We start from the raw sequence: 23366 nt of genomic DNA, 5'->3' as shown, positions 1-23366 counted from the left end.
ATACGGGATTATCAAAAATGGCGGTGATGAAGAATACAACCACATAAAAAACACGCATGCTCCGGAACCACCCAATGGGAGAAAACTTCTAACTCTAAACCACCCACCCACACCCGGGAGCCCGAAAGGGCAAGCGATCTACGATAGAGTTCAAAGCTACTGACCGCTCTGTCTGTGTTTTCTTTCCCTCCCCCCAGTTAGTAAAAAGTACAGTGACCTTGTAAAAAAAAACAATAAAGTCTCAGCAAAAAAAGGTTTTTACATTCCATCAACTAATAAACAAGAAAGAACCAAAATAATGTTATCTCTTAGAGAGAGAAACCAGCGCCATCTTTAAGTTTAATATTAATTCCCTAAAAAAAAGCTTTAAATTCAATTATAAAATGGTATAATAAAATAGAAAAAATATATAAAAAGCCGTATTAGTAGGGAAAAACTATCAATTAGCTGATTAAAAAAAGAAACAAACCAAGTATTAAATTAAAGGAACAAATCCCCTTAATCTTCTTCTCTCAGTCGAATGTTCAGATGATCATTTAGACAGTCAAACTTGAGCCATAAATCTTTCCAAAGGAAAACCAACAATATGCAATAATGAACAACTCTCCTTGTCTCCCTTAATTAGTCTCTCAATGAAATATACAAATGACCTTCATAAATCTTCTTTCCAAAATGTGAATAATATACAGATAGCCAAACAGCCTTTCAGATAGTTCGTTCAGCAGCGGCGTCAGTAATAGCGGTGGGTATAGCCTGAACAAAGTCCAGTGCAGCTTTTGGATCAAAAAAAGTATGAGGAGGAGAATTAGCAGGAAAAACTTTAATTCTTGTTGGATACCTCAAAGAGGGAAAGAGTTTTTTTTTATCATATGCTTGTTTCATTACCAGGGCAAATTTTGATCTTTGTTCCATTATCTCTCTTGGATAATCTTCGTAAAAACGGAGCTCAGATTCCATAAATCTAAAAACTCTGTTTTCTTGCCTGTTGCATTATTTGATCTTTAATTTTAAAGTGATGAAATCAAACCAGAACAGATCTTGGTTTACTAGAATCCTTCAATTTTGAGATAAACGCCCTGTGTGGCCTTTCTATAGCAGGCGGCTTTGATAGATTGGTAGGAAATAAAGTGTGGAAAAGCTTTCCAAAGTAAGCAGTTAAATCTCCATCTTCAGCTCCTCCTTGCAGCCCAACAATTCGTATATTCTTTCGTTGAGACCTAGTTTCCAGGTCTATAATCTTATTTTGATATCTTTCTAAACGCATTGTAGCTTCAGACAACTTTTGCTTAGTTATCTTCAATTCCTCTTCATGTGTAATAACTTGAGTTTCCAGGTCTTCAAGTTTTCCCAGAAATGACTTCATTTCATTACTATTCTTTTCCAGTTGGTCTTTAATTGATCTATTCTGATCCTTAATTGAATTCAGTGTCCAAACAATATCTTCAGCCCACGATGGCATTTCATCAGATCTTTCCTTTTGCACCTTTCCTTTCCCATCACCTTTATCACTAGGTTCAGGTAAATTCATCCCACTTCTTGTAGACGTAGATATATTGTTCCCCCTCAAGAATCAGCAAATAAAAATTTTAAATTCAAAGTTTAAAGTAGGGGGAGAGAAAGAAAACTAAGAGCAGCACAAAAATACTGCTGCTCCATTTGCAGACAGGGGCGGTCCTCCCTCTGTTCCCTACTCATCTCTTCCTTTCACCACATCCATCAGCCCTCCCTCCCACTTCTCACTCCTCACCCTCTCCCCCTCCCTTTACAGGCTCTGTTCCTGCTCCTTCCCCCTCCACCATTTCCCTTCCTCTGGAACGACAACCGCATTTGTTGACTCCACTGTGCTTCCTCTCCCCGATCCGGCTCCCATCCCATTCCCTGCCCCACCGTCCATCTCTGCTCTCCTATCTCCCCTCCACCCCACCTTCCCCCTGCCTTCCCTCACTCCTTCCTTTCCCCCACTTCCCCAGATTTCTCTTTTCCCTCTCCACTACCTTGCCCCTTCCCTCTCCTGCTTTTCTTTCCTCCTCCTTCGTCCCCCTGCACGGCCTGACTTCATCCATCGCTCCCCTGCCTTTCTTCCGTAACACCCACCTTCCCCTCCCCACACACACACTCTCTCTCTCACACCCTGACTCGCCTTCTCTCTCCACCACACAACACCCACTCCTCCCCACACACGCACATACACACAAACACGCACACACACACACACACACACACACACACACACACATACACACCCTGACTTGCCTTCTCTCTCCCCCCTCCACAGCCCCAGTGGCTGCCCGGATTCCCACCCTGCTCTCAGATCCTCCATGATCCCGTTGCTCCCGTTAACCCCACCATATTTCCTGCTCCCCTTGCGTTGTGTGTGGGGTGTTGAAGTCTCTCCCATGTCGTAGGGAGCGGGAGCGGGAGGCTCTGGGCTGGAACCACAGAAGAAGAGTCGGCGCAGTGGGAGTCGACGGATCAGAGGCCAGCACCAGGGACAGGAGACCCCACGTGGTGTGGATGGGACGATAGAGGCCATCGTACTGGACAGGGCAGGTCTGTGTTCACCGTGATGCAGTGGGTACCGCTGTCCGCGAATAGACACCCATATTACCGTAGCTTCATCCCCGAGCCCCTTCCTTTTTCTTCCCGGGACCCTGGTTTTGTCTCGGATCCCGCTGGGAGGTCAGTGTAGGAGCAGAGTACGTGGTGAGTGGCAGGATCCTCGGGAGCAGTGATATACCGAGAGATCTTGGAGAGCAGGCCCGTACTCCTTTGTAAGGGGCAACACAGTTGATAGGCAAGAAAGACGGTTTACCTTTATTGGATTTTGTGCTGAGTACAAATGTTGGCAAGATGTGCTGCAGGTGTATAAGAATTTGGTTAGGCTATCTTTGGAGTATTGTGTGCAGTTGTAGTCGCCCCACACAAGTAAGGATGTGGAAACTCTGGAGAGAATGTTGCTTGGTTTAGAGAGGATGAGTACAAAGAGAGGTTGGACAAATCTGGTGGTTGAGGAAAGAGATGATAGAAGCTTATAAAATTATTCATGGGATAGAGAGTGGCTTTTTCCCAGGGTAGAAATGTCAAATAACAGGTGATATAGCTTTACAGTGAGAAGGGTTAAGTTTAAAGGGGATGTGTAGGGCAAGCTTTTTCTACCCAGGGTGATGGGTGCTTGCAGTGGGCAACCAGGGAGGCAGTGGGGCCAATACAACAGCACCACAGGCCTGAAGTGGAGCGACCACTGTAAACCATGTCAGGCAGCTGGGATTAGATTACAGTCGTGATAGGCCGAGGGGCCTGTTCCTGTGTTGTACTGTGCCCTGTGTTACTGACACTGAACGGCCTGTTCCTGTGTTGTACTGTGCCCTGTGTTACTGACTGTTTGGTTTCTCAGCCAGGAAGCGAGGTTTTGAGGCACAGCACCCAACGCTGAAGTTTGAGGACATCGGTGGCAGCGATGCAACCTTGAAGGTAAGACCTTCTGTACTGTGTCTGTCCCGAAGGTGAGACGGGTCGTGTGTCTGTCCCAAAGGTGGGACGTGTCGTGTGTCTGTCCCGAAGGTGCGACGGGTCGTGTGTCTGTCCCGAAGGTGCGACAGGTCGTGTGTCTGCCCTGACGGTGAGACGGGTCGTGTGTCTGCCCTGACGGTGAGATGGGTCGTGTGTCTGTCCCGATGGTGAGATGGGTCGTGTGTCTGTACTGAATGTGAGATGGGTCATCTGTCTGTACTGAAGGTGAGACGGGTGTTGTGTCTGTCCCAACGGTGAGACGGGTCGTGTGTCTGTCCCGACGGTGAGACGGGTCGTGTGTCTGTCCTGACGGTGAGACGGGTCGTGTGTCTGTACTGAATGTGAGATGGGTCGTCTGTCTGTACTGAAGGTGAGACGGGTGTTGTGTCTGTCCCAACGGTGAGACGGGTCGTGTGTCTGTCCCGACGGTGAGACGGGTCGTGTGTCTGTCCTGACGGTGAGACGGGTCGTGTGTCTGTCCTGACGGTGAGACGGGTCGTGTGTCTGCCGTGGCGCAGACAGCAGCAGGCATGTTCACTCCTCTGCTCTCAGTCCTCGCCTCCCTTACCCGACCTCGATACTCTCTCACTCCCACTCGCTCTTAACCTTTCCACTAGTAGTGTCAGCAATGAGAGCTGCAGGGAATGAGATGGCTGCCGAGAGCAGAGAGAATGATGTGTAGTCAGGGTGACTGTGTGTGTGTGTGTGAGAGACACACACATACACCCATTGCTGGGTGACAGGGTGTGATGAGGCATTCTTACCCTCTCCCTCATTCCCTGCCTCCCTCCCTCCGCAGATGTGGGGGGAGAGTGATGACAGATAACCCCCTCACCTTTTCCCTGTGAGTTGTGTGGAGGAGATGGGTGACATTGTGAGCCTTTCTCTTTTCTCAATCTCCCCTTCCCCCTCCATGCACCCACCCATCTCCTTCTCTCCCTCTCTCTCCCCAGGAGGTGTGCGAACTGCTCATCCATCTGAGACACCCGGAGGTGTACGAGCAGCTGGGGGTGCAGCCTCCCCGTGGGTTCCTGTTGCATGGGCCTCCGGGCTGTGGGAAGTCTCTGCTGGCACAGGCCATTGCTGGGGTAAGTAATGTGGGTGGCCACTCTCAGCATGTCTTGTAGCACTCCCCTCCTCCTCTGACCTGCAATGTCCAGTCCCCATTCACTTTCTCCGGAAATGTCCTGTATCCTCACGGTCCCACTGGAATCATCCCATCCCGTCCCTCCCGATCTCACCGGGATTGTCCCGTCCCATCCCAATCTCACCGGGATCATCCCGTCCTGTCCCCTCCCGATCTCACCGGAATTGTCCCGTCCCGTCCACTCCCGATCTCACCGGGATCGTCCCGTCCCCTCCCGATCTCACCGGGATTGTCCCGTCCCGTCCCGTCCACTCCCGATCTCACTGGGATCGTCCCGTCCCGTCCCCTCCAGATCTCACCAGGATTGTCCCGTCCTGTCCCGTCCCGATCTCACCGGGATTGTCCCATCCTGTCCCCTCCCGATTTCACCGGGATCATCCCGTCCTGTCCTGTCCTGTCCCGTCCCCTCCCCTCCCGATCTCACTGGGATTGTCCTGACCCATCCCGTCCCCTCCGGATCTCACCGGGATTGCCCCGTCCCGTCCCGTCCACTCCCGATCTCACCGGGATTGTCCCATCCTGTCCCGTCCCAATTTCACTGGGATCATCCCGTCCTGTCCCGTCCCGTCCCCTCCCGATCTCACCGGGATTGTCCCGTTCCGTCCCCTCCGGATCTCACCAGGATGGTCCCGTCCCGGCCCCTCCTGATCTCACCGGGATGGTCCCGTCCCCTCCCCTCCGGATCTCACCGGGATGGTCCCATCCCCTCCCCTCCCGATCTCACCGGGATCGTCCCATCCCCTCCTGATCTCACCGGGATCGTCCCGTCTCCTCCCTTCCCAATCTTACCGGGATTGTCCTGTCCCGTCCCGTCCCGTCCCGTCCTGTCCCGATCTCACCGGGATTGTCCCGTCCTGTCTCCTCCCAATCTCACTGGAATTGTCCCGTTCCGTCCCCTCCGGATCTCTCCAGGATTTTCCCGTCCCGTCCCCTCCGGATCTCACCAGGATGGTCCCGTCCCGGCCCCTCCCGATCTCACTGGGATGGTCCCGTCCCCTCCCCTCCCGATCTCACCGGGATTGTCCCATCCTCTCCGGATCTCACCAGGATTGTCCCGTCCCCTCCCGATCTCACCGGGATTGTCCCATCCCCTCCCGATCTCACCAGGATTGTCCCGTTCCCTCCGGATCTCACCGGGATGGTCCCGTTCCGGCCCCTCCCGATTTCACCGGGAATTTCCCATCCCCTCCTGCTCTCAGCCTGAGTGTCCCATCCGTGTTGGTTATGATTGGGAATATCCATTGGGATCTCACTGGAAAGATTCCTCTGACACCTGGTCCATCACTAGGAGCTGGAACTGCCCCTGCTGAAGGTGGTGGCCACAGAGATCGTGTCTGGTGTGTCCGGAGAGTCAGAGCAGAAGTTGCGGGAGCTGTTTGAAGAGGCCGTGGTGAGTAGTGGCTGTGGGGTTGTGGGAGGGCTTTCCGTGGGGCCAGTGTGGTCAAAGTCCTCCAACTGAACCCCCTTTTACCTCTAACTCACTCCCCGGTCAACTCTACCTCACCCATGCCCAACACCCACCCCACCAACACCCGACACCCCCTCACCTCCGTCTGACTGGCCCCCCCCCGCCTGACTGCCCCCTCCTCTCCCGACTGGCCCCCCTCGCCCGCCTGGCCCCCTCCTCTCCCGACTGGCCCCGACTGCCCCCTCATCTGCGACCGACGCTCCCCCCCACCCGTGCTCAGTGCCTCCCTTCACCTGTACCTGACCTCCTCCAGCTCCAGGCTCCGTGTATCATCTTCATTGACGAGATCGACGCCATCTCACCCAAGCGGGAGTTTGCCTCAAAGGACATGGAGCGGCGAATTGTGGCTCAGATGCTCGCCTGCCTGGACAGTGAGTCAGTGGGCAAGAGCCCTCCGGGCGGGGGCGGGGGCGGGGAGCTTGTGCGGCTGGATTTCAGGGGCCGAGGCGGTTCTGAATCCGGCTGCAGGCTGACCACATCTCTCTCTTTACAGATTTGAATGCCATGGCTGTCTCCACACAGGTTCTGGTCATCGGTGCCACCAACCGACCGGACGCTTTGGACCCGGCACTCCGAAGGGCTGGCCGGTTTGACCGGGAAATCTGCCTGGGCATTCCCAGCGAGGGAGCACGGGAGCAGTGAGTGTCTCGTCTGAGGTCTGGTGTGTCCTGCACATTCTCACTCTCTGTCCTTTCAAACCTCCCCCTCCCCTCCCCTCCTCAGGGGTCAGAGCGCAGGGTTAGATGTTGCAGGCAGCCTGTAATTCACTGCCTGCCTCCAGTACTGTCCTTCACCGAGCAATGCCTGTCTCCCCCCAGGATTCTGCGGACCCTGTGCCGGAAGCTGAGACTGTCAGAGTCGTTTGATTTTCAGGAGCTGGCCCGCTTGACGCCAGGGTACGTGGGAGCCGATCTCATGGCTCTGTGCCGTGAGGCAGCCATCAGCGCCGTCAACCGCGTACTGATCCAGCACAAGGAGCTCGAGTCCCAGGGATCTGATACGGGACAGAACAGCACGGGGCAGTTGCAGGAGACTGAGATGGTGAGGAATCAATCGTCCCAATACCCACACAAATCCACGAGACAGGCAGTGACCCTCCTCTCTACAGTCCTATCACACACTCCAGGAGTCAGGGTTACCCTCCAGGGTCACCATCCCATCACACACTCCAGAGGTCAAACACAATGACCCTCTCTCTAAAGTCCTATCACACTCTCCAGGGGTCAAACAGAATGAATCTCTCTCTACAGTCCTATCACACACTCCAGGGGTCAGACACAGAGTGACCCTCTGACTACACAGTCTCATCACACACTCCCAGTGACCGACACAGTGAAACTCTTTCTACAGGGTCCCATGTACACTCCCAAGACTGGATGGTTTGGACACATTGTAAATCTCCCTCTACACTTAAAAAGTGACAGGTTTTGAGCAGGGGGTAGCCTTCGACACAATAGGGGTAACTAAAAAGATCAGGAGTCATAGAGGGAGCTTGAAATGTCATGAGTGGACAGGAGAAGGAAAATCTTATCAGTACATTAGGGTAAAAGGTTTAGTAGGTTAGGGGTAGGGTCCATTATGGACCAAAGGGTGAATCTATCCCTGGGACCAGAGGAGAATTACATAGTAGATGAAGAATTCAAGGAGGGAATGGTGAAAATGAAAAAGTAGATATTATGGGCTGAAATGGTAATAATTCTCCAAGACGAGTGTGTTGTATCTTGGGCTGCTGTTTGGGTAGGTGGAGTGATTAGTGAGGCTTTGAGAGATAGTCAGATCTTCACTGGCTACGGGTCAGGTACCAGTTGGCTGGAGAATAGCAAAAATCATCCCTTTATTCAAACCAGTTAGTCCAATGTCTGTGGTAGGGAGGTGACTGTAAAACAGGATGAATTTGTACTTGGAAATGCAGTGATTGATTGCAGATAGTCAGCCCGGCCTTGGTAGGGGGAGATACTATCTGGCTGAATTTTTGAAAGAGCTAACAAAATGTGATCTCAAGAGTTGTGCTGTTTATGTAGACTTCACTTTGGCCATTGACATGTCCCACTTGAGAGACTTGTCCTGAAGTTGAGAGCCCTTTGGATCCAGGAAAAGTTGGAAGGCTGGATCCAAAGTTGTCTTGGTAATAGGTAGAGGGTGTTAGTGGTGGTTTGTTTTTAATGACTGGAGTCTATGACCAACAATGTACCACTGGGGTGTGAGCTGACACCCTCATTATACAGTAACAGTTTGGAAATAAGCATTGGTGTTTGGAAGTTTACGGATAACATGAAAAATTCTGTGCTGTTACAAGATTGATTTTCTTCTGATAAAACAGCAAAAGGAGTTGAATCCTGATGCACTTTAGGAGGGCGAGTGAGCCAGGACACACACAATCAATGGGAGGGCTACAGGGAGTAGTGAGGATCAGGGGCACCCTGGAATACAATCCAAGGATTGACTGAAGTGACACAGCATCTGCGTAAACTGGTAATGAGGGCAGGAAGGGTACTTGGATTCATTAGCCAGGGCACAGAATGTATCACAGCTTAATAAACCAGTATTTAGGTGACAGGGTACAGTATACAGCTCTGTTTGCCACAATTAACAATATAATTGTACTGGACAGGGTGAAGAGGAAATGCACCAGGGTGCTATCTGGGATCAGGACTGGGTATGTTATACCAGGAGTCAAAAATTATATTGGGAAGTGGGTCTAGGGTCAGGAAGTCTGAGGGTTATGGGTTTAGGATTACAGAGGGTAAAGGTGGCTTAGGGTTGGGCTAGAGGGTATAGGATCAGGCAGGGGATTGGGGTGTAGAAGTGGGTTTCGAGTCAGACTGAGAGTAAACAGGTGAGTTTGTTGGGTGGATTTAGGGTTGGGGTGGAGATTATTGTTTGGGGTCGGGTGGGAAGGACAAGGTTACTTGACTGCACAACTCCCAGCCTCCCCTCGCTCCGTTCCTGCTCCCTTGGCCCAGGGTGCTTCCTCTGACGGCTGTGTCCCGTTTGCTCCCTCAGGGTAAGCTGCGGCGGTTACGGGCTGTGCTCAGAGATACGGCTCCTCTGCCAGACCAGGATCTGCAGGAGCTACGGATAGAGATGATGGATTTCACCGGCTCCCTGTCAGTGGTTCAGCCTTCTGCCAAGCGCGAGGGCTTTGCCACTGTGCCGGATGTGACCTGGGCTGATATCGGAGCGCTGGAGGAGATCCGTGAGGAACTGACCATGGCCATTCTGGTACTGCAGTTCGGATTTTATATTCTGCAAGGCTTATCTATTCTCATTCACGGGATGTGGGCTGCAGAGGCTGAGCCGGCATCCCTAGTGTGGTGGTGAGGGCGGCTGCAGTGTATTGACTGGTGGGTCTGTCTGCATGCTGTTAGGGAGAGCAATCCAGGATTCTGACCCAGAAACAGCAAAGTACTTCCAAGCTGATAGAGATGGTGGGTTTGGGGGAGTTTTGGTGAGCTGCTGCTGCTGCTGTGTGCCCAGTGGTGCAGTTAGCAATTGAGCAGTTGTGTGTGCACTGCTGTGTCCTGTTTGCTGTCGACTTCTTGAATGCTATTGAAGCCGCCTTCGAAGAGTTTCATCCACTTTCTAGACCTGCGCCTCCTCCTTTTCCAATCCCCCATCCCTCTCCCCTCCCCTCCCCTGCCACCTTTAATCCACCCTCTCCCTGAGCCAGTTCTCCATCCCTTCCCTCTGCATTTCTACAAGGGTCACCCCTGTCTGTCATTTTCCTTCACCACTGTGCCTGGATTGGGAAGGAACGTGGACCAAACATGAGGTCGGAGAGGCACCTTGGTCAGCATACACCAGCTGGGCTGAAGGGTCTGTTTCGTGCTGTACGGCTTTCTCTGGCTAGAATGCTCCGCAGGCAGGTCATTCAGCCTGTCACCCACCTCCCGTTAATCCACCTTGCCTGTCACTGATGCCGGGGCAGCAGACAGGCCAGTCATGTTCGAGACATACAGCATAGAAATGGACCTTTCGGCCTGGCCCGGCGATGCTAGCAGCCACCCAGTCAGCTAGTCCCACCTGCCTGTGTTTGGCCCAGAGTCGTTTAACCCTGTCCGATCCATGTTGATGGGTTTCCATCATTGTTGACTGTTTCAGACAGTTCATTCCAAATACACACCAGCCTTTGTGTGAAGCAGCTGCTCCAATCTCCCTTTTAAATCTCATGTCTCTTGTCTTCCAGCAATGCCCCTCGCTGGGAAAAAGACTGCTTTCACCCTGTCTATGCCTCTTATGATCTTGTATACCTCAGTGCCCCCTCCGCCTCTCCAAGTGCAGCTTCACCAGTGTCTTGTACAACTGCATACTCGTTGCCCTGATGAAGGCAGGCTGTCTTCAGTCTCTCCTGCACTGGCATTGCTAAATCCCTGCGTTCCCCATCGCACCCCGGCGTCCCACCGTTCACTGCACAAGTCCTACCCTTGTTTCATCTCCCAGCGTTTCCCTGGATTGAGAAGCCATCTGTCAGTCCTCAGTGCACGTATCTGCTGATCAAGGTCTGCCTATAATTGTCCCAAGAAATGGTTCTGTTGTAACTCGACTCTTTCTTTCTCTCTGCCAGGCCCCTCTTCGACATTCAGAGCAGTTCCAGGTGCTCGGGTTGTCGAGCCCGGCTGGCGTGCTGCTGGCTGGGCCACCAGGCTGCGGGAAGACCCTGCTGGCCAAGGTGAGTGCCTTGTGTCCTGCGGTCTGCTGTGACTGGGCTAGTCCGGCAGGAATCACACACCCGGGCCGTTCAATCGGAACCTGATCACACACTCAGTGTTTAGCAACAACCACGTCCTCCTCGATATCGGATTTCTCAGTGAACAATGGGCACGACCTGACTCGATTCTTCACTTTGCACTGCTCAGATTTTTATATTTTGTGTTGTAACTTACAATTCTGTTGTGTGTTCGACTGTACAGTGGGTGATGCTGGGTGTGTTCGACAGTACAGTGGGTGATACTGGGTGTGTATTGGACTGTACAGTGGGTGATGTGTGTATTGGACTGTACGGTGGGTGATACTGGGTGTGTATTGGACTGGACACTGGGTGATACTGGGTGTGTATTGGACTGTACAGTGGGTGATACTGGGTGTGTATTGGACTGTACAGTGGGTGATACTGGGTGTGTATTAGACTGTACAGTGGGTGATACTGGGCGTGTTCGACAGTACAGTGGGTGATACTGGGTGTGTATTGGACTGTACGGTGGGTGATACTGGGTGTGTTGGACTGTACGGTGGGTGATACTGGGTGTGTTGGACTGTACGGTGGGTGATACTGGGTGTGTATTGGACTGTACAGTGGGTGATACTGGGTGTGTATTGGACTGTACGGTGGGTGATGCTGGGTGTGTATTGGACTAGAGTGGATGATACTGGGTGTGTTGGACTGTACAGTGAGTGATACTGGGTGTGTATTGGACTGTACAGTGGGTGATGCTGGGTGTGTTGGACTGTACGGTGGGTGATACTGGGTGTGTATTGGACTGTACAGTGGGTGATACTGGGTGTGTGTAGGACTGTACGGTGGGTGATACTGGGTGTGTGTTGGACTGTACAGTGGGTGATACTGGGTGTGTATTGGACTGTACAGTGGGTGATGTGTGTATTGGACTCTACAGTGGGTGATACTGGGTGTGTTGGACTGTACAGTGGGTGATACTGGGTGTGTATTGGACTGTACAGTGGGTGATACTGGGTGTGTGTTGGACTGTACGGTGGGTGATACTGGGTGTGTATTGGACTGTACAGTGGGTGATGCTGGGTGTGTATTGGACTGTACAGTGGGTGATACTGGGTGTGTGTTGGACTGTACGGTGGGTGATACTGGGTGTGTGTTGGACTGTACGGTGGGTGATACTGGGTGTGTATTGGACTGTACAGTGGGTGATGCTGGGTGTGTTGGACTGTACAGTGGGTGATACTGGGTGTGTATTGGACTGTACAGTGGGTGATACTGGGTGTGTATTGGACTGTACAGTGGGTGATGCTGGGTCTGTAGTAGACGGTACAGTGGGTGATACTGGGTGTGTATTGGACTGTACAGTGGGTGATACTGGGTGTGTATTGGACTGTACAGTGGGTGATACTGGGTGTGTGTTGGACTGTACAGTGGGTGATACTGGGTGTGTATTGGACTGTACGGTGGGTGAAACTGGGTGTGTTGGACTGTACGGTGGGTGATGCTGGGTGTGTATTGGACTGTACACTGGGTGATACTGGGTGTGTATTGGACTATACAGTGGGTGATACTGGGTGTGTATTGGACTGTACGGTGGGTGATACTGGGTGTGTGTTGGACTGTACGGTGGGTGATACTGGGTGTATTGGACTGTACAGTGGGTGATACTGGGTGTGTATTGGACTGTACAGTGGGTGATACTGGGTGTGTATTGGACTGTACGGTGGGTGATACTGGGTGTGTTGGACTGTACGGTGGGTGATACTGGGTGTGTATTGGACTGTACAGTGGGTGATCCTGGGTGTGTATTGGACTGTACAGTGGGTGATACTGGGTGTGTATTGGACTGTACAGTGGGTGATGTGTGTATTGGACTGTACAGTGGGTGATGCTGGGTGTGTATTGGACTAGAGTGGATGATACTGGGTGTGTATTGGACTGTACACTGGGTGATACTGGGTGTGTATTGGACTGTACAGTGGGTGATACTGGGTGTGTATTGGACTGTACGGTGGGTGATACTGGGTGTGTATTGGACTGTACGGTGGGTGATACTGGGTGTGTTGGACTGTACGGTGGGTGATACTGGGTGTGTATTGGACTGTACAGTGGGTGATGCTGGGTGTGTATTGGACTGTACACTGGGTGTGTATTGGACTGTACAGTGGGTGATACTGGGTGTGTATTGGACTCTACGGTGGGTGATACTGGGTGTATTGGACTGTACGGTGGGTGATACTGGGTGTGTATTGGACTGTACAGTAGGTGATACTGGGTGTGTATTGGACTGTACAGTGGCTGATACTGGGTGTGTATTGGACTGTACGGTGGGTGATACTGGGTGTGTATTGGACTGTACGGTGGGTGATACTGGGTGTGTATTGGACTGTACAGTGGGTGATACTGGGTGTGTTGGACTGTACAGTGGGTGACACTGGGTGTGTATTGGACTGTACGGTGGGTGATACTGGGTGTGTTGAACTGTACGGTGGGTGATACTGGGTGTGTATTGGACTGTACAGTGGGTGATACTGGGTGTGTATTGGACTGTACGGTGGGTGATACTGGGTGTGTTGGACTGTACGGTGGGTGATACTGGGTGTGTATTGGACTGTACACTGGGTGATACTGGGTGTGTATTGGACTGTACAGTGGGTGATACTGGGTGTGTATTGGACTGTACGGTGGGTGATACTGGGTGTGTATTGGACTGTACAGTGGGTGATGTGTGTATTGGACTGTACAGTGGGTGATACTGGGTGTGTGTTGGACTGTACGGTGGGTGATACTGGGTGTGCGTTGGACTGTACAGTGGGTGATACTGGGTGTGTGTTGGACTGTACGATGGGTGATACTGGGTGTGTGTTGGACTGTATGGTGGGTGATAATGGGTGTGTTGGACTGTACGGTGGGTGATAATGGGTGTGTTGGACTGTACGGTGGGTGATACTGGGTGTGTGTTGGACTGTACGGTGGGTGATACTGGGTGTGTATTGGACTGTGCAGTGGGTGATACTGGGTGTGTATTGGACTGTACAGTGGGTGATACTGGGTGTGTATTGGACTGTACAGTGGGTGATACTGGGTGTGTGTTGGACTGTACGATGGGTGATACTGCGTGTGTGTTGGACTGTATGGTGGGTGATACTGGGTGTGTTGGACTGTACAGTGGGTGATACTGGGTGTGTATTGGACTGTACACTGGGTGATACTGGGTGTGTATTGGACTGTACACTGGGTGATACTGGGTGTGTATTGGACTGTACGGTGGGTGATACTGGGTGTGTATTGGACTGTACGGTGGGTGATACTGGGTGTGTATTGGACTGTACAGTGGGTGATGTGTGTATTGGACTGTACAGTGGGTGATACTGGGTGTGTTTTGGACTGTACGGTGGGTGATACTGGGTGTGTATTGGACTGTACAGTGAGTGATACTGGGTGTGTATTGGACTGTACAGTGGATGATACTGGGTGTATTGGACTGTACAGTGGGTGATACTGGGTGTGTATTGCACTGTACGGTGGGTGATACTGGGTGTGTATTGGACTGTACGGTGGGTGATGCTGGGTGTGTATTGGACTGTAGAGTGAATGATACTGGGTGTGTATTGGACTGTACAGTGGGTGAAGTGTGTATTGGACTGTACAGTGGGTGATGCTGGGTGTGTATTGGACTAGAGTGGATGATACTGGGTGTGTATTGGACTGTACGGTGGGTGATACTGGGTGTGTATTGGACTGTACACTGCGTGATACTGGGTGTATTGGACTGTACAGTGGGTGATACTGGGTGTGTATTGGACTGTACAGTGGGTGATACTGGGTGTGTATTGGACTGTACGGTGGGTGATACTGGGTGTGTTGGACTGCACGGTCGGTGATACTGGGTGTGTATTGGACTGTACGGTGGGTGATACTGGGTGTGTAGGACTGCACGGTCGGTGATACTGGGTGTGTATTGGACTGTACAGTGGGTGATGTGTGTATTGGACTGTACAGTGGGTGATACTGGGTGTGTATTGGACTGTACAGTGGGTGATACTGGGTGTGTATTGGACTGTACAGTGGGTGATACTGGGTGTGTATTGGACTGTACAGTGGGTGATGCTGGGTCTGTAGTAGACGGTACAGTGGGTGATACTGGGTGTGTATTGGACTGTACAGTGGGTGATACTGGGTGTGTATTGGACTGTACAGTGGGTGATACTGGGTGTGTGTTGGACTGTACAGTGGGTGATACTGGGTGTGTATTGGACTGTACGGTGGGTGAAACTGGGTGTGTTGGACTGTACGGTGGGTGATGCTGGGTGTGTATTGGACTGTACACTGGGTGATACTGGGTGTGTATTGGACTATACAGTGGGTGATACTGGGTGTGTATTGGACTGTACGGTGGGTGATACTGGGTGTGTGTTGGACTGTACGGTGGGTGATACTGGGTGTATTGGACTGTACAGTGGGTGATACTGGGTGTGTATTGGACTCTACAGTGGGTGATACTGGGTGTGTATTGGACTGTACGGTGGGTGATACTGGGTGTGTTGGACTGTACGGTGGGTGATACTGGGTGTGTATTGGACTGTACAGTGGGTGATGCTGGGTGTGTATTGGACTGTACAGTGGGTGATACTGGGTGTGTATTGGACTGTACAGTGGGTGATGTGTGTATTGGACTGTACAGTGGGTGATGCTGGGTGTGTATTGGACTAGAGTGGATGATACTGGGTGTGTATTGGACTGTACACTGGGTGATACTGGGTGTGTATTGGACTGTACAGTGGGTGATACTGGGTGTGTATTGGACTGTACGGTGGGTGATACTGGGTGTGTATTGGACTGTACGGTGGGTGATACTGGGTGTGTTGGACTGTACGGTGGGTGATACTGGGTGTGTATTGGACTGTACAGTGGGTGATGCTGGGTGTGTATTGGACTGTACACTGGGTGTGTATTGGACTGTACAGTGGGTGATACTGGGTGTGTATTGGACTCTACGGTGGGTGATACTGGGTGTATTGGACTGTACGGTGGGTGATACTGGGTGTGTATTGGACTGTACAGTAGGTGATACTGGGTGTGTATTGGACTGTACAGTGGCTGATACTGGGTGTGTATTGGACTGTACGGTGGGTGATACTGGGTGTGTATTGGACTGTACGGTGGGTGATACTGGGTGTGTATTGGACTGTACAGTGGGTGATACTGGGTGTGTTGGACTGTACAGTGGGTGACACTGGGTGTGTATTGGACTGTACGGTGGGTGATACTGGGTGTGTTGAACTGTACGGTGGGTGATACTGGGTGTGTATTGGACTGTACAGTGGGTGATACTGGGTGTGTATTGGACTGTACGGTGGGTGATACTGGGTGTGTTGGACTGTACAGTGGGTGATACTGGGTGTGTATTGGACTGTACACTGGGTGATACTGGGTGTGTATTGGACTGTACAGTGGGTGATACTGGGTGTGTATTGGACTGTACGGTGGGTGATACTGGGTGTGTATTGAACTGTACAGTGGGTGATGTGTGTATTGGACTGTACAGTGGGTGATACTGGGTGTGTGTTGGACTGTACGGTGGGTGATACTGGGTGTGCATTGGACTGTACAGTGGGTGATACTGGGTGTGTGTTGGACTGTACGATGGGTGATACTGGGTGTGTGTTGGACTGTATGGTGGGTGATAATGGGTGTGTTGGACTGTACGGTGGGTGATAATGGGTGTGTTGGACTGTACGGTGGGTGATACTGGGTGTGTGTTGGACTGTACGGTGGGTGATGCTGGGTGTGTATTGGACTGTACACTGGGTGATACTGGGTGTGTGTTGGACTGTACGATGGGTGATACTGGGTGTGTGTTGGACTGTATGGTGGGTGATACTGGGTGTGTTGGACTGTACAGTGGGTGATACTGGGTGTGTATTGGACTGTACACTGGGTGATACTGGGTGTGTATTGGACTGTACAGTGGGTGATACTGGGTGTGTATTGGACTGTACGGTGGGTGATACTGGGTGTGTATTGGACTGTACAGTGGGTGATGTGTGTATTGGACTGTACAGTGGGTGATACTGGGTGTGTGTTGGACTGTACGGTGGGTGATACTGGGTGTGTATTGGACTGTACAGTGAGTGATACTGGGTGTGTATTGGACTGTACAGTGGATGATACTGGGTGTATTGGACTGTACAGTGGGTGATACTGGGTGTGTATTGCACTGTACGGTGGGTGATACTGGGTGTGTATTGGACTGTACGGTGGGTGATGTGTGTATTGGACTGTACGGTGGGTGATACTGGGTGTGTATTGGACTGTAAACTGCGTGATACTGGGTGTATTGGACTGTACAGTGGGTGATACTGGGTGTGTATTGGACTGTACAGTGGGTGATACTGGGTGTGTATTGGACTGTACGGTGGGTGATACTGGGTGTGTTGGACTGCACGGTCGGTGATACTGGGTGTGTATTGGACTGTACGGTGGGTGATACTGGGTGTGTTGGACTGCACGGTCGGTGATACTGGGTGTGTATTGGACTGTACAGTGGGTGATGTGTGTATTGGACTGTACAGTGGGTGATACTGGGTGTGTATTGGACTGTACAGTGGGTGATACTGGGTGTGTATTGGACTGTACAGTGGGTGATACTGGGTGTGTATTGGACTGTACAGTGGGTGATACTGAGTGTGTATTGGACTGTACGGTGGGTGATACTGGGTGTGTTGGACTGTACAGTGGGTGATGCTGGGTGTGTATTGGACTGTACAGTGTGTGATACTGGATGTGTATTGGACTGTACGGTGGGTGATACTGGGTGTGTATTGGACTGCACAGTGGGTGATGCTGGGTGTGTATTGGACTGTACAGTGGGTGATACTGGGTGTGTATTGGACTGTACAGTGGGTGATGTGTGTATTGGACTGTACAGTGGGTGATACTGGGTGTGTGTTGGACTGTACGGTGGGTGATGCTGGGTGTGTATTGGACTGTACAGTGGGTGATACTGGGTGTGTGTTGGACTGTACGGTGGCTGATACTGGGTGTGTTTTGGACTGTACGGTGGGTGATACTGAGTGTGTATTGGACTGTACGGTGGGTGATACTGGGTGTGTATTGGACTGTACAGTGGGTGATACTGGGTGTGTGTTGGACTGTACGGTGGCTGATACTGGGTGTGTTTTGGACTGTATGGTGGGTGATACTGGGTGTGTATTGGACTGTACGGTGGTTGATACTGGGTGTGTATTGGACTGTACAGTGGGTGATGTGTGTATTGGACTGTACAGTGGGTGATACTGGGTGTGTGTTGGACTGTACGGTGGGTGATGCTGGGTGTGTATTGGACTGTACAGTGGGTGATACTGGGTGTGTATTGGACTGTACGGTGGGTGATACTGGGTGTGTATTGGACTGTACAGTCGGTGATGCTGGGTGTGTATTGGACTGTACACTGGGTGATACTGGGTGTGTATTGGACTGTACAGTGGGTGATGTGTGTATTCGACTGTACAGTCGGTGATACTGGGTGTGTATTGGACTGTACAGTGGGTGATACTGGGTGTGTATTGGACTGTACAGTGGGTGATACTGGGTGTGTATTGGACTGTACAGTGGGTGATACTGAGTGTGTATTGGACTGTACGGTGGGTGATACTGGGTGTGTTGGACTGTACAGTGGGTGATGCTGGGTGTGTATTGGACTGTACAGTGTGTGATACTGGATGTGTATTGGACTGTACGGTGGGTGATACTGGGTGTGTATTGGACTGCACGGTGGGTGATGCTGGGTGTGTATTGGACTGTACAGTGGGTGATACTGGGTGTGTATTGGACTGTACAGTGGGTGATGTGTGTATTGGACTGTACAGTGGGTGATACTGGGTGTGTGTTGGACTGTACGGTGGGTGATGCTGGGTGTGTATTGGACTGTACAGTGGGTGATACTGGGTGTGTGTTGGACTGTACGGTGGCTGATACTGGGTGTGTTTTGGACTGTATGGTGGGTGATACTGAGTGTGTATTGGACTGTACGGTGGGTGATACTGGGTGTGTATTGGACTGTACAGTGGGTGATACTGGGTGTGTGTTGGACTGTACGGTGGCTGATACTGGGTGTGTTTTGGACTGTATGGTGGGTGATACTGGGTGTGTATTGGACTGTACGGTGGTTGATACTGGGTGTGTATTGGACTGTACAGTGGGTGATGTGTGTATTGGACTGTACAGTGGGTGATACTGGGTGTGTGTTGGACTGTACGGTGGGTGATGCTGGGTGTGTATTGGACTGTACAGTGGGTGATACTGGGTGTGTATTGGACTGTACGGTGGGTGATACTGGGTGTGTATTGGACTGTACAGTCGGTGATGCTGGGTGTGTATTGGACTGTACACTGGGTGATACTGGGTGTGTATTGGACTGTACAGTGGGTGATGTGTGTATTGGACTGTACAGTCGGTGATACTGGGTGTGTATTGGACTGTACAGTGGGTGATACTGAGTGTGTATTGGACTGTACGGTGGGTGATACTGGGTGTGTATTGGACTGTACGGTGGGTAATACTGGTTGTGTTCAACAGTACAGTGGGTGATACTGGGTCTGTATTGGACTGTACAGTGGGTGATACTGGGTCTGTATTGGACTGTACAGTGGGTGATACTGGGTGTGTATTGGACTGTACAGTGGGTGATACTGGGTGTGTGTTGGACTGTACACTGGGTGATACTGGGTGTGTGTTGGACTGTACGGTGGGTGATGCTGGGTCTGTAGTAGACGGTACAGTGGGTGATACTGGGTGTGTATTGGACTGTACAGTGGGTGATACTGGGTGTGTATTGGACTGTACAGTGGGTGATACTGGGTGTGTGTTGGACTGTATAGTGGGTGATACTGGGTGTGTATTGGACTGTACGGTGGGTGAAACTGGGTGTGTTGGACTGTACGGTGGGTGATGCTGGGTGTGTATTGGACTGTACACTGGGTGATACTGGGTGTGTATTGGACTATACAGTGGGTGATACTGGGTGTGTATTGGACTGTACGGTGGGTGATACTGGGTGTGTGTTGGACTGTACGGTGGGTGATACTGGGTGTATTGGACTGTATAGTGGGTGATACTGGGTGTGTATTGGACTGTACAGTGGGTGATACTGGGTGTGTATTGGACTGTACGGTGGGTGATACTGGGTGTGTTGGACTGTACGGTGGGTGATACTGGGTGTGTATTGGACTGTACAGTGGGTGATGCTGGGTGTGTATTGGACTGTACAGTGGGTGATACTGGGTGTGTATTGGACTGTACAGTGGGTGATGTGTGTATTGGACTGTACAGTGGGTGATGCTGGGTGTGTATTGGACTAGAGTGGATGATACTGGGTGTGTATTGGACTGTACACTGGGTGATACTGGGTGTGTATTGGACTGTACAGTGGGTGATACTGGGTGTGTATTGGACTGTACGGTGGGTGATACTGGGTGTGTATTGGACTGTACGGTGGGTGATACTGGGTGTGTTGAACTGTACGGTGGGTGATACTGGGTGTGTATTGGACTGTACAGTGGGTGATACTGGGTGTGTATTGGACTGTACGGTGGGTGATACTGGGTGTGTTGGACTGTACAGTGGGTGATACTGGGTGTGTATTGGACTGTACACTGGGTGATACTGGGTTTGTATTGGACTGTACAGTGGGTGATACTGGGTGTGTATTCGACTGTACGGTGGGTGATACTGGGTGTGTATTGGACTGTACAGTGGGTGATGTGTGTATTGGACTGTACAGTGGGTGATACTGGGTGTGTGTTGGACTGTACGGTGGGTGATACTGGGTGTGCATTGGACTGTACAGTGGGTGATACTGGGTGTGTGTTGGACTGTACGATGGGTGATACTGGGTGTGTGTTGGACTGTACGGTGGGTGATACTGGGTGTGTATTGGACTGTACAGTGGGTGATCCTGGGTGTGTGTTGGACTGTACGATGGGTGATACTGGGTGTGTGTTGGACTGTACGGTGGGTGATACTGGGTGTGTTGGACTGTACGGTGGGTGATACTGGGTGTGTATTGGACTGTACACTGGGTGATACTGGGTGTGTATTGGACTGTAACGTGGGTGATACTGGGTGTGTATTGGACTGTACGGTGGGTGATACTGGGTGTGTATTGGACTGTACAGTGGGTGATGTGTGTATTGGACTGTACAGTGGGTGATACTGGGTGTGTGTTGGACTGTACGGTGGGTGATACTGGGTGTGTATTGGACTGTACAGTGAGTGATACTGGGTGTGTATTAGACTGTACAGTGGATGATACTGGGTGTATTGGACTGTACAGTGGGTGATACTGGGTGTGTATTGCACTGTACCGTGGGTGATACTGGGTGTGTATTGGACTGTACGGTGGGTGATGCTGGGTGTGTATTGGACTGTAGAGTGAATGATACTGGGTGTGTATTGGACTGTACAGTGGGTGAAGTGTGTATTGGACTGTACAGTGGGTGATGCTGGGTGTGTATTGGACTAGAGTGGATGATACTGGGTGTGTATTGGACTGTACGGTGGGTGATACTGGGTGTGTATTGGACTGTACACTGCGTGATACTGGGTGTATTGGACTGTACAGTGGGTGATACTGGGTGTGTATTGGACTGTACAGTGGGTGATACTGGGTGTGTATTGGACTGTACGGTGGGTGATACTGGGTGTGTTGGACTGCACGGTCGGTGATACTGGGTGTGTATTGGACTGTACGGTGGGTGATACTGGGTGTCTTGGACTGCACGGTCGGTGATACTGGGTGTGTATTGGACTGTACAGTGGGTGATGTGTGTATTGGACTGTACAGTGGGTGATACTGGGTGTGTATTGGACTGTACAGTGGGTGATACTGGGTGTGTATTGGACTGTACAGTGGGTGATACTGGGTGTGTATTGGACTGTACAGTGGGTGATACTGAGTGTGTATTGGACTGTACGGTGGGTGATACTGGGTGTGTTGGACTGTACGGTGGCTGATACTGGGTGTGTTTTGGACTGTATGGTGGGTGATACTGAGTGTGTATTGGACTGTACGGTGGGTGATACTGGGTGTGTATTGGACTGTACGGTGGGTGATACTGGGTGTGTGTTGGACTGTACGGTGGCTGATACTGGGTGTGTTTTGGACTGTATGGTGGGTGATACTGGGTGTGTATTGGACTGTACGGTGGTTGATACTGGGTGTGTATTGGACTGTACAGTGGGTGATGTGTGTATTGGACTGTACAGTGGGTGATACTGGGTGTGTGTTGGACTGTACGGTGGGTGATGCTGGGTGTGTATTGGACTGTACAGTGGGTGATACTGGGTGTGTATTGGACTGTACGGTGGGTGATACTGGGTGTGTATTGGACTGTACAGTCGGTGATGCTGGGTGTGTATTGGACTGTACACTGGGTGATACTGGGTGTGTATTGGACTGTACAGTGGGTGATGTGTGTATTCGACTGTACAGTCGGTGATACTGGGTGTGTATTGGACTGTACAGTGGGTGATACTGGGTGTGTATTGGACTGTACAGTGGGTGATACTGGGTGTGTATTGGACTGTACAGTAGGTGATACTGGGTGTGTATTGGACTGTACAGTGGGTGATACTGGGTGTGTATTGGACTGCACAGTGGGTGATGCTGGGTGTGTATTGGACTGTACAGTGGGTGATACTGGGTGTGTATTGGACTGTACAGTGGGTGATGTGTGTATTGGACTGTACAGTGGGTGATACTGGGTGTGTGTTGGACTGTACGGTGGGTGATGCTGGGTGTGTATTGGACTGTACAGTGGGTGATACTGGGTGTGTGTTGGACTGTACGGTGGCTGATACTGGGTGTGTTTTGGACTGTATGGTGGGTGATACTGAGTGTGTATTGGACTGTACGGTGGGTGATACTGGGTGTGTATTGGACTGTACAGTGGGTGATACTGGGTGTGTGTTGGACTGTACGGTGGGTGATGCTGGGTGTGTATTGGACTGTACAGTGGGTGATACTGGGTGTGTATTGGACTGTACGGTGGGTGATACTGGGTGTGTATTGGACTGTACGGTGGGTGATACTGGGTGTGTATTGGACTGTACAGTCGGTGATGCTGGGTGTGTATTGGACTGTACACTGGGTGATACTGGGTGTGTATTGGACTGTACAGTGGGTGATGTGTGTATTGGACTGTACAGTCGGTGATACTGGGTGTGTATTGGACTGTACAGTGGGTGATACTGGGTGTGTATTGGACTGTACAGTGGGTGATATTGGGTGTGTATTGGACTGTACAGTAGGTGATACTGGGTGTGTATTGGACTGTACAGTGGGTGATACTGGGTGTGTATTGGACTGTACAGTGGGTGATGCTGGGTGTGTTAAGACTGTACAGTGGGTGATGCTGGGTGTGTATTGGACTGTACAGTGTGTGATACTGGATGTGTATTGGACTGTACGGTGGGTGATACTGGTTGTGTATTGGACTGCACAGTGGGTGATGCTGGGTGTGTATTGGACTGTACAGTGGGTGATACTGGGTGTGTATTGGACTGTA

At 51.2% G+C, this 23366-nt stretch overlaps 1 protein-coding gene across 1 annotated transcript in view; it reads left to right on the top strand.

Annotated features, from left to right (window-relative positions):
• The window catches only part of nvl (nuclear VCP like), a 57767-nt gene that overhangs the window by 4975 nt on the left and 29426 nt on the right, over positions 1-23366 (top strand). The window contains exons 3-11 of the mRNA XM_072248882.1: positions 2406-2550; positions 3395-3471; positions 4464-4598; positions 5946-6047; positions 6379-6496; positions 6619-6763; positions 6944-7166; positions 9129-9347; positions 10690-10794. Coding sequence (XP_072104983.1) covers positions 2406-2550; positions 3395-3471; positions 4464-4598; positions 5946-6047; positions 6379-6496; positions 6619-6763; positions 6944-7166; positions 9129-9347; positions 10690-10794 — 1269 coding nt within the window. The remainder of the gene's footprint in view (positions 1-2405; positions 2551-3394; positions 3472-4463; positions 4599-5945; positions 6048-6378; positions 6497-6618; positions 6764-6943; positions 7167-9128; positions 9348-10689; positions 10795-23366) is intronic.

The sequence above is a fragment of the Mobula birostris genome, chromosome 2, assembly GCF_030028105.1.
Source record: "Mobula birostris isolate sMobBir1 chromosome 2, sMobBir1.hap1, whole genome shotgun sequence".
Lineage (NCBI taxonomy): Eukaryota > Metazoa > Chordata > Chondrichthyes > Myliobatiformes > Myliobatidae > Mobula > Mobula birostris.
The sequence above is the reverse complement of the archived record's forward strand: the minus strand, read 5'-3'. Positions and strand labels throughout refer to the sequence as shown.